The sequence below is a fragment of the Leptodactylus fuscus genome, chromosome 7 (assembly GCF_031893055.1).
Source record: "Leptodactylus fuscus isolate aLepFus1 chromosome 7, aLepFus1.hap2, whole genome shotgun sequence".
Classification (NCBI taxonomy): Eukaryota; Metazoa; Chordata; class Amphibia; order Anura; family Leptodactylidae; genus Leptodactylus; species Leptodactylus fuscus.
Genome location: NC_134271.1, coordinates 11,430,960 through 11,443,374, shown reverse-complemented (window position 1 = coordinate 11,443,374; position 12,415 = coordinate 11,430,960). Strand labels below are relative to the sequence as shown.

Here is a 12,415-nt window from a genome sequence, read left to right as displayed (position 1 = left end):
CCTCCTGTAAGTCGTGCTGTGTAATTTTATCCAGCCTGCACTTTTAGTTCACACAAGACTGATACCTTGCCTGCCTCCTTTGTATCAATTGGTCGGGATCTGTCTATTGTTGCGAGGGGAGGGGGGGGGGCTTTTATTTCAGGGCAGTTCAGCACCACTATTTCTTGTAAACTCATAAAATTCACAAGGCATCACGTTGGGAGATGGTGAGACCCCGGCTGCTACTAATCCCTGAACCTGTGGCCTTCCCTGACATCTATTGACTTAGAAGATCAGGAGGAGACAGATAAAGGGTCAGATAACACCTCCAATGTCTCAGGCATCAGAGTAGTGGGACTCGCCACCGCTAACAAGACCTCTTTAATGGGACCCCTGGTGACATTTGCTTCCAGCCTTCCAGCCTCCAGTATTTCGGCCATGCCACAATGCTTATAATCTGGATCTTGTTGCTCAGTTGTTTCGATCTCGGTCGGCAGGTATCCTGGGCGAAGGGTTTGTCGGGGACTGCCAAGGTGCCCTGTGCCGGAGGCAAACTGTGCGACCCCAGGCTGAGGAGGGATGCGGGGGGACGCGGCGGGGTATATGAACACCTTGGAGGAGCGCCCCGACATAGGAAGCTATACTGTGCAACTAAGTATCACCTACAGATACATCTGAACGGCAAGATCAATGGGACGCTGGAGAAGAACAGTATCTTCAGTAAGTGCCAGGGGCGGAGGGGTATTATATACATAGACACTAAGATATAGATATATATATATATATATATATACATAGACACATAGATATATACATTTATATACATAGACACATAGATATATACATATATATAGACAGACACATAGATATATACATTTATATACACAGACATAGATATATAGAAAGATGTATATATAGACACATAGATGTATACATATACATTTATATACACAGCACACATGGACATACATTTTTACAGACACATATATTTATATACAATAACATGGATACATAGACACATATATACAGACATCTAAATACATTGCTATATAAACATATACATGTATAGAAATACACTCATATACATATGTGTAGATTAATATACATACACACACATATATACTTTAATATACACATATATATAGCTTATAGATACAGTTCACATCACTATATGTTCTTTATGTCCAACTTATACAGAGTATATAGGATCGCCCTTCTATAATGCAGCGTCTTATATGTCTATTACATATATGTCTATAAGCCCTATGACTCTCTATATACTGTGCCATACACCCTATAGGACACCCAGCTTTGCCTCTAGGCAGGTATTCGCACTCTCCTCGGTGTACATTATTTTAGTAGCTGGTAATAGGGAGCATTAAGGAGCGCTGCTGTGAATGACAGGTCGGCTACTACACTGGTGCCATAGATAGCCGTGCCCATGACCCCTCCGTACGTCTGCGGTATATACAGGATGGAGCGAGGATACGACTTGTTACAATTCCTTCCTCTATGTGAGATTTGTGGCGCCGATCCCTCGCTGTACATCTTATAGGGTAGACTATCGCTCCAGGTCTAGACGCAGAAACCAACATGTCCCTGGCTAATAGAGAGAGGTTGCGAGTCTTTTTCATGCTGTCTCTTGTTTCATCCAGGCGCTGTGGGGATGAATGGGCCGCCGGGGCGTTATCCGCCTCTCACTGAGCCTTTCTCCCAATAAACCTGGAGGGAAAGGACCCTCGGCCGTGGCTCCTAATGGCTCATTTGTTTAAGGGCAGATAAGCCGGGGTTTTGTTAAGAGAAAGAGGCATCCGTCAGGGACAATGGAGGAGTATGGCGCCCTCTGACTACATTCAGGGGGTTTTGTCCACCAGACTGACCCTCTTGTCAAAAGGCAGGATAAAGTCCCTGCGGTGCGGCTCAGCTGTCACATCCCCACTGTGAGCATCCTCCTATGGACACGTGTAGCAGAGCCGGCTTTGTCACTTGGTAAATCCCAGTCTGTGTTACCCTAACCCGGGTGATAACCTACAGGCACTAAACAAACTCGGCTCTGCTCCATCTGCCTGGTCACAGGATTAGGTGTCAGTATGGGATCCTACACGGCTCCGACACTAGGACACATCTGCGGGGTGCTGTATATCATACATGATGTGTCTATATACTGTGGCCATGTATAAGATGGATGTCAATCTGGAGGGGAGAATGTAAAATGATATCATCTATATACCGCCATGTACGTGATATACGGATCACTATATAATTCTAGGGAATTCCGGGAAAATGTCTTATCCTTGTCCATGCGAATTACAGAAAGTGATGTAACGCAGCTCAGGAGTTACATCATGTGAGGACAACTTTAGCTCTGCTACATCTACCTGGTCCTCTCCTCTCTGGTACATCATGTGGTTATAGATCCACGTTGGATCCCATATAGCTCAGACACTAGGACACATCTGTATGGTGCACTATGAGAATGATACAATGTGATGACAACCTCAGCTCTGCTACATCTACGTGGCCATAGATAGGTATTGTATCCTACATCGCTCAGACACTAGGACACAGCCATGTATATGACATCCATGAATATCACAGTGACATAATGCAGCCCAGGATGACACACTCAGCTCTGCTACATCACCATGGTCATGTGATAATCTATCAGGCACTAGGACACATCTCATATGTAACTCCATTGACTTCTGGGAAAATGTCCTATTCTTGTCCATAGGAATTACGTAATGTAGCCCAGGATGACAAATTCAGCTCTGCTATATCTACTTGATCACGTGATAATACATAAGTATTGGATCCTATGTATTATGTATATTTCATACTGGAGAGGAAAAAGTAAAATTAAATCTTCTGCAGACATGTATAAGCTATATGTATCCGCTGTATGTATATATATATATATATATATATATATATATATATATATATATATATGTCACACTCAGCAGGTCATGTGATTATGTAGGAGTACTGGATCCTATATCACTCAGACACTAGCACATATCTGTATACATCCACTCATCTCATATGCAATTCCATGGACTTCTGGGAAAAATTCTTATCCTTCTCCGTATGAATGACCAAAAGTGATGTGATACAGCCCAGGAAGACACAGTCAGCTCTGCTACGTCAGCGTGGTCACATGATCATAGATCAGCCATAGGTTCTCACATAGTTCAGATACTAAGACACATCTCTGGGGTGTATTATGGGTTTATATCAGGGGTAGGGAACCTTCACCCCATCAGCTGCTGTGAAACTACAATTCCCAGCATGCTCCATTCACTTCTATGGGAGCTCCAAGAACAGCAGAGCCAGTATGGATGCTGGGAGTTGTAGTTTTACAACAGCTGGAGAGCCGTACGTTCCCTACCCCTGGTTTATATCATAGTGGAGGCAAAAGAGTAAAATTAAATCATCGATATACCATAGCCACGTATAGGATATAATATACTGTATCCACGTATAATATGCTATATACTGTGGCCACGTATAGGATATAATATACTGTATCCACATATATACTGTGGCCACGTATAGGATATAATATACTGTATCCACATATAGCATATAATATACTGTGGCCACGTATAGGATATAATATACTGTATCCACATATAGCATATAATATACTGTGGCCACGTATTAGATATAATGTACTATATCCACATATAAGATACAATATACCACAGCCACATATAAGATATAATGGGCCGCAGACACGTATATGATATGATATACTGTGGCCACGTGTAAGATATAATGCACCGCAGCCATGTATAATATACCACAGCAATGTATAATATATAGTATACTGCGGCCATGTATAACATACCGCAGCCATGCATAATATGTAATATACCGCAGTAACGTATAATATGTAATATACCGCAGCAACGTATGAGATATAAGTATCCGCGCATCTCATACATAATTCCATGGACTTCCAGGAAATCTCCTCCTCCTCCTTGTCCATGAGTTACAGCCGGTGGGGTGGTGCAGGCCGGGAGTGACACAATATGGTAATGTAAGAGAATCCTCGGACATTGATCTAGACGAGGCTCCGGAGGGTTTGATATCCCACACCAATCGATTCTCCACATTTGGACATGCTTTTTACATAGCCGCAGAAATCCGATGAAGCGGCCCCTGTAACAAATTACAAGGTGATCTCCCCTAGGAGGCCTCGCTGCAACAATATACAAGCCCCTCTGGCACTGAATGCGCTCAGGCCCGGCTAAAGCTTCTTATACGCCATAAAACAAGTGAGCTGTGCCGCCTAGTAGTTGTCAGCCATTATTCTAACATCGGGGATTGTGCAGATTAAACCTGACTCCTCTGCCCCATCCATCTAAGTGTGCCGCTAATACCCTGCCAAATATTGCATTTGTTATTCTAATCCCCAAAAACTTTTAAAACATTTATACCCATCCTATTAATGGCAAATAGAGATTAGGAAACCTCAAAGGATCGGGGGCGGGGGAAGAGGAAACCACCATTTCCTAAAAGGGAACTGGTCTTAGGGTAAGCTTACACGGACGACTCGATGAGTGGTCACCCAGAACTGATGTGAGGGGGCACTTACTTTCGTTACAACTACGTCATAGGAGTGGCCTCCAAATTTACAGGATTGGTAGATTGGAAAAGGGGTTCACAAACTTTATCTAAAATGGGTTGAGAAACTGACAAATCCATATCAATTGCCAATTGGTACAAAAATTAATGTAAAAAAATTTGGGGGTCAAGACCACATGGGTTAACTGATGACGAATCGATATCAATTGTGGGTACCAAAATTAACGTAAAAAACAACATGGGAAAAACCAAAATTTTGGCCGATACCAGATAGGGTCACAAACTTATTCATCTAAAAGGGGTCGAGTGACTGAAGGCAATGGGTACCAAAAAATACAAAAATATTTGCTAAAACCACATGGCTTCAGGTAAGAGGGGTGGAGTAACTGAGGACAAATTGACAAATCGAGATCAATTGATGTTAAAATTAAGGTAAAAAAACAAAAAATTTTTGCCAAGACCACAAACTTATTAATTTGTTCCTCCATCTACAAGATAACTTGTGACAAATCGAGAATCCATATCCATTTTCAATTGGTACCAAAATTTAATGTAAAAACAAAAAAATTTGCCTCTTAAGAAAAAAACAAAAATTTCCCTTTGGGATCAATTTTTATTCCACTGAAATAAATAGAAATTCTTCTCTGTGACCATAAGTTGTCAAATCCTTCCCTTATTGACTTAAAAAAATTGACCACCCTGGACTATTGTGGTTCCTGATTTTTTTGTAGAAACTTTTTAGGTATATTTTTTGCTCTGTGATTGACCTGATGACAATTGGAGTGTTTCGCACTATCTAAAAAACCAAAAAGTTTAAAATGTTTCCCATTGAAGTCAAGGAGGGGGGAAACGGATCCGTCACGATCAATCAAAAACAATGGTAAGTGATTGAGAAACATATTGACCACCTGATCACAACTGATCGTGACGGATCTCTTTTTGTTCACCACTTACTCACTCCGTGACTCTATTGACTTCGATGACAAAAAGCAGATCACAATGGATCAGTTTTTCTTTTCCCTAGCACAGCATGGGATCCGTCTACATGGGTGTTTTTTTGTTTCTGTGATTTTTTTTTAACTTTGTCATCAGTATAAGCCTCATAGTGGTGAACGATGAACATCGATGAATCTGTTCTTTAACCAAAATAAATAAATAATAAATTACGAAAAAGTAGTGAGAACATTACAAAATTTTTCCAAATGTAACAAAAAATTTACAAAATTGACAATGGTAAGTGATTGATAAACCTACTGACCAGCAGATCACAACTGATCGTGACTGATCTCTTTTTGGTCACCACTTTCTCAGTCCATTACTCCATTGACTTCGATGACAAAAACCAGATCACAATGGATCAATTTTTCTTTTAACACAACATGGGATCCGTCCACATGGGTGTTTTTGTTTTGTTTGTGATTTTTTTTTCTTTACTGTTGAATGAGAACCATTAATGGATCTTTTCTTTTCTTACCCCCCTCCCCCAGAAAAAAATAAATAGAAAAATTTACAAAATTTTACAAATAAATTGTCAGAATTGCAATTAAATTAAAAAAAAAAAAAAAATTTTTTTACAAAATACTACCAAAAAAGTCAAATTTTAATTCAAAAATAAAAAAAATCCAAAAATTTACAAAAAAAATAGAATTTTAATTCAATTTAAAAAAAAATCCAAAAATTTACAAAATATTACAAGAAATTAGTCAGAATTTTAATTCAAAAATAAAAAAAATCTAAAAATTTACAAACTATTACAAAAATGTTAATTCAATTCTTTAAAAAAAAAAAAATCCCAAAATTTGCAAAATATTACAAAAAAAATAGAATTTTAATTCAAAAATTAATAAAAATCCAAAAATGTACAATTTTGTTTTATCATAAAACATGCAAAATTGGACACTGAAATGTTTTCATTTTATAATATATTGATATATACAGAAAAAAAATATACATGACAGACCCAATATACAAAAATTTATCAAAAAATGTCATCAAAAATAGAATGTTGTTTAAGTGGTATTTTTGTGTAAGGTAACAAGTGAGTGAAGAATCTGGAGTGCTGCGAGATTACAGGTCCGCTGCTCCCCCACTCGATTCAGATAGTTTCTTCCATGGGAACGTGGGCGAGGTTATGCTTGGGCTGAGGGGGATTAAACAATGTGTTTTGTTTATTTCCAGGTATTCTAGAAATAACGGCGGTGGATGTGGGAATCGTCGCCATCAAAGGCCTGTTCTCCGGGAGATACCTGGCTATGAACAAAAGAGGGAGACTTTACGCCTCAGTGAGTCCTCTGAAATGCACAAACACCTTTTAGTCCAAGGAGCTAAATCCCAGGAACCCGAATCTTTACTTTTTGCAACAGTAGCTTTGCCTGCATTGTCTTGTGTTTGTTTTGCTTCCCTCGGCGACAAGGCCTTGAGGTGGCCGAGAGGAGTTGTGGTAATCCTCGGAAATCCAAAAACACACAGACCTATTCCACATGACGGGTCTTCCTTGGGATCTGATGTGTCGTGTTTGTTTTACATAACACCCGCACGATTTACACAAGATGAAAACCTTCCGATCCGACACTTCCCTTTTAACTAGGAGACAAAGACATCAAACTAATAAGATGTTCTTCTTCGCACCCCGGGGGGCAGGGGAGGGCTCATCTATTTATATTTATTTAATTTATAGATGATCACAGCCTTAGAAATAGCGCCACTTAGAGGAGGAGCACATAGGCCACCCTGTGGGATCCCAGGACTGGTTGGACACATCCATTTTGGTATCAGATGCTGCGGCAGGACTAGGGTAGAGAATTGGCCGGAGGGTAATTGACTACAAGGCCATTGGGGGGTCACTCAGTCTTATCTACCCAATTGGGTGCAATCTATAGCCTCAACCTGGGTTGTAGCTCGGCCACTTTCACGTAAAACAGTTTCGGCTGCAATACCAGGCATAGTCCATGGAAAAGAGTGGCGCTGTTTTGGGACAAGTAGATATTATTCACTACTCTTGCACAAGCCCTTAAGGCACGCTTCACACAGACGGATTTAGTCCAGGAGAGACGGACTGTTTGTCGTCAGTATTTGCCAGACAGAATCGGGACCTGCGAATCCAGGCTCAGGGTTTCGGTCTGGGATCTCCTGGACTAAATCTATCCATGTGATGCGGGACTCAATTGGAAGATACTGATGTCAGTTTAATGCGCCATATAATACCGCCACCATATTGTCTCCCATAAGTATATCTCTGTATATTATGACTAAGGTACAAAAATTGGGTGATTCACAGTGGGCCAATAAAATAATATAGGATTGTACAAAAAAAACAGTGCCACACATGGCCATAGGCTATGTCTGGTATTGCAGCCTAGCCCTTTAGGTCAAGCAAAATCTGGATTCTAGATGGAGTCTTAGGGCCCCTTCACACGGCGTAAGAGCGCCACTCATTTAGATGCACGTGTCCGAGCGCGGTGCTCGATATACGCGCGCTTCCCATTGAAATCAATGGTCTCTGTTTTGAAGCGCCGCGCTCAGACACGTGTCTAAATGAGCGGCGCGCTTACGCCGTGTGAAGGGGCCGTTAAGATGACCCCACACATTACAAAAATGTTGGCTGAACGTCCAGGATTGGGTGACTACCTGTGTCCTACCGATGGCAGATGTGGGGTTGCCCTGGATTTTTATTTATTGCCCACGTCTAGGATATCTGACCCGTCTATAGGCCTCCATATGGCTCAGCTGTTCAGAGGTGCCTCCGGTTTGTGTACTATACAGTGCACGGAGCCTTTGGGCTACCACTTGCCTAAGTGTATGGCCAGTTAGTATAGACACCATTTAGACTCTGGGCTGGGGTTGTGTATGGGACGTTTGGGTAGAGCAGAGATTGACGAATGTGATGGGGATGTTGTCAGTGCAGTGCGATGGACTGATAGGACTGTCCCCTATGGATAGCCAGGGCAGCAGCCATCACTATGAACCTCTGCAGTCACCATGATGTTCCAGAAGCAGAGATTAGTCACATGGTGACAGGTCAGTTTGTTTGGTCACCTTATCTGTTTATGGACAGAGGGTAACACGAGCCGCTCTCCATATCTTATCAGCCAGTGCCTAAGGTGACAACTACTGTCTGTATGTGCAAAGAAAGTAAAAGGTCACTCCTAGTCCCCAGCTTTCCTCCTTGAGAACAAGGACCCTTCCTCAACCTCAGCCATCGAAGGAAAGTCAGGACACCTTAGATGGGTGGCCAGTCCGACCATAATTAATGGGTTCGGCCACTTTTAGTCTGAACCTCTAGACCAGCGCCTACAAACGGCTTCTTACTTTGGAGGACCCATCATATGAATTGAATCTCATTTCAATGGACAGCTTGTCATACTTCATTTCACCTGTAGGAGTGCTGTAGAAGAATTTAATACAGATTACAGGTTGATTCATTTCAGTGTATTTTAGGAGACCCTTTTAAAATGACTGGTGGACAACCCCATTATTAATAATATTTTCCGTCAGATCATTGAAGTGGTCTTTCAATTTGCCCTTCAAGGGGTAGGAACATAAATTTCCAAACATATGAGCATTTTCAGGCGTTCACTAGAGCCACAAGGGATTATGTGACCCACTTTGAGCAGTGTTGGCATTGTTTCCAAAGTTTTGGGGGAAAAACAGGGTTCACACCTGGTCAACCTCTATACGGATCAGCACAATGTTGGACTGGTCCACCAGAGCATCCTCCAGTGGACCAGGGTTCTAACATGATAAGGGTCCAGCAGAAGACACTTAACTTTGAAGGTCTATTTCTCAGGGTTCCTTGGAGGGTGGGTCAAAGGAACCTCATTCTGACACTGGGGCTGTAGCCTAAGTCACTGTTTCATGGACGTTGTTCTTGCCCGTTTCTTCCCTCTCATCCTTTGTTCTCATTTTTTTCAGGAGACCTACAACCCCGAATGTGAGTTCGTCGAGAGAATCCATGAACTGGGATATAACACCTATGCTTCCCGACTACACAGGACAATTCCAAACGGCGCTGGGACAAAACGCAAGGCCAGCGCGGAAAGACTCTGGTATTTGTCTATCAACGGCAAAGGGCGACCCAGAAGAGGTTTTAAGACACGGAGGACTCAAAAATCCTCCCTTTTCTTGCCTCGAGTCCTGGACAACAAAGACCATGACGCCGTGAGGTTATTTCACACGAACACAAAGCATAGAGAAAGTATTCCAAAGCCACAGAAAAACAACGGGAGACAGAGAAGAGGACAATGAGGAGACTTGTGAGATGAAGGAGTCTTCCGGATCTGGTGTGGACATGGAGTCCTCACTTGGGAACGTCTTCTGCTAGGACATTTTGTAGAGCCTATGATGGATTACCTCACTTTTAGGCCTATGTATTCCATTGGTCTGTTCATGGTACATGGATACGTCATAATTTATTCTGGTGTCTGCTGACTTGGTCGACCCACTAGTGGTCATTGGCCGGTCTGACGTGTCCCGATACTGGGTATAGCTTGCACTAGTCGGTACCTATGCCTCTGAATGTGACTGTACTCTAGGTTCATCCAGGTTGAAGGACCAATATTTAGCTACAATTGCATCTGAAACTGTAACTCCGATACCCTTAGGGGCCCTGATGCCCTAACACGGTGGTCCCTCACTTTACAATATTTAGTGAACCCTTCATCCCAATGGTGTATTCTTCTATACGACACTACATACATGGCAGCTTGTATACGGTTCACTTCACACCACATGTCCAGAACGTTCCGGGTACTGTAGCTTCCTTTACGCACCTCCATCAAGGTCTTCTCTACCTCCACCAATGGTCTTCCAAGCCATTAGGTATAGCACCCCCTCCGTAGGAGAATTCATGAGCCACCAGGTAACAACAAGCACATCAATGACCGGTTTGACCAGCAAAATGCTTTGGGCACCATTTGTGAACTGGTGCCATTATAGTCAACCACTTGGTCAAGGGATTGTAAAGCGAGGGATGACTGCACACACTGTATAATATGGCGAACCACTGAGGCGTGAGGTGTTCACGGCTCATACGTCACATGTTCCTTGTGAACTGGCTCAAACCATAGCACGCCTTCCTTCTCGCTGAGGATGATGTTGTTGGTATTACGTTTTGTTTCTCTTGGTCTGATCCATGATATCAGGACTTTCTGGACAGTCGCTCGGTCTACCTCACATTCCATTACAAGACACCTCGGTTTATTGTTCATTGGCCCTATGATGCTAATACACCGCTACAAGGTTCTGTAAGTCGCTAACATTAGATACTGGAAACCAAGCTAAGGGTTGTACAGGAGGGCAAGTATTAAAATATATTTATTAATATGGATTAAGTTCATCATGTGTCATAATTAAAGCAAGGTTGGTGAGTCCAAAGTAAAAACTGGAATGTATGGCAGCTTTGAGTCACAGTCCACTAACTGTCTATACTATCTGTGTTTGCTGAATGCAGAATTTCCAGTGTACCCTATGAGATGTGTCCTCATATCTCACTATGGCTCACTGTATATGTCTACACTATCTATCCGTAGAGAGTACTGAATCTCCTATGAGATACAGCCTCACACTGTTCTCCTTATCTCAAATTGCCTCTCTATACTATCTGTTTGTGCTGAATGCAGAATCTGTAGTGTATCCTATAAAATGCAGCCTCACAAGGCTCTTCCCTGTCTACAGTATCTATGTGTGCTGAGTGCTGAATCTGCTATGCTGCTTCACAGTTTCTGTTGGCATTACCTGTGTGTGCTGAGTGCAGAATCTCCTGTGTACTCTGAGATGCAGCTATACACTGATCTTCCTGGCTTCCACTGCTTGTCCTTATTATCTCTATTAATACTCATCTTGCTCGTAAGAACTAAAAAGCAGATTCGAAGCAGGATGAAAGGAAGATAGACTGAATCACATAGGATACACTGAAACTCTGCAGTTGTTCTGTGTAAGGAATCTATGTTACTGTCCATATCGAGGGCTCAAGAACTAGAAAAACAATACTAGAGACCTACCCTTGGCAAAAACCATATGCTGGAGGGTCAAAAACCCCAGTCAAAAGTCCAATAAGAGCTGACCAAAAGGAATTTCTGGTGGCACGAAAATGCATGAAAATCTGATCAAAACTATATAACTGACATAGCGACTTTATCATATATGACCGGCCGCACACGTTATTCCAGTAGCATCTCACGAAAGTGGAAAAAAAACGATTATCTGATGTATCATCATCAGCAAATAATAAAAATCCCACATTAAGTAGTGAACCCTCATGACGGCTTTCTGCTGCGAGGGAAGTTTCCCATACAAGCCTCCATGAGGTTCTTATTACACCCACATGCGGCTCGCAAGGTTTTATCTAAAGCTTAAGTAGAAAGACATGTCAGGGTAGCGGCGCTCAGGACGTGACCACCGAGCCGAGCTCTCTACATAGTGGGTTAGGGTGTTTTTAGTCATTTTTTATGCCTGTAGTCGCCCAAGTGGCCAGGTAGGGGTTAAAAGAAGCCGAAGGCTGTAAGCCTGGGAACCGAAGTGCGGCCGCTGCGCCCTGTTACACGGAATGTTAATAAATACTTCCAGCAAAGCTGCAATTTGCCCTCTAATTCTCTGTAACGACTTCCTCCCGTCTCCTCGCCTCCCATTGGTGCAGCCTTTCATTATGGCAGATCCTTTTTTATGGGTTTTTGAACCGTTTCAGCAGAGAACAAGTTCAAGTTTCCATCCAGCGAGGCGAGAGATGTGGAGTGAGATAGGACAGCTGATAGAAGGAGCCATGTGCGGGAAAGGGGGCAGCAGGAGACCCCGAAGGAGGAGGACGGGAGGCCCCAATGTCACATGTCTGTCTGTCTGTCTATATTAT

The 12,415-nt window shown here is 42.4% G+C and overlaps 1 protein-coding gene across 1 annotated transcript; it reads left to right on the top strand.

Annotated features, from left to right (window-relative positions):
* Window positions 1–257: 257 nt before the first annotated feature.
* On the top strand, window positions 258–9,980 carry FGF3 (fibroblast growth factor 3). The gene is made up of 3 exons (XM_075283634.1): window positions 258–699; window positions 6,751–6,854; window positions 9,484–9,980. Exons 1-3 carry the CDS (start codon window positions 426–428, stop codon window positions 9,814–9,816), a joined length of 711 nt encoding a protein of 236 aa, XP_075139735.1. The 5' UTR covers window positions 258–425; the 3' UTR covers window positions 9,817–9,980.
* The last annotated feature ends 2,435 nt before the right edge of the window (window positions 9,981–12,415 follow it).

What these genes read in the sequence shown, in the direction of transcription:
- FGF3 (XM_075283634.1), top strand. Translation starts at nt 426, where the DNA reads ATGCTTATAATCTGGATCTTGTTGCTCAGTTGTTTCGATCTCGGTCGG. An exon ending in GGAGAAGAACAGTATCTTCA is followed by an intron (nt 700 to 6,750) that starts GTAAGTGCCAGG and finishes GTTTATTTCCAG; the next exon opens with GTATTCTAGAAATAACGGCG. An exon ending in GAGGGAGACTTTACGCCTCA is followed by an intron (nt 6,855 to 9,483) that starts GTGAGTCCTCTG and finishes CATTTTTTTCAG; the next exon opens with GAGACCTACAACCCCGAATG.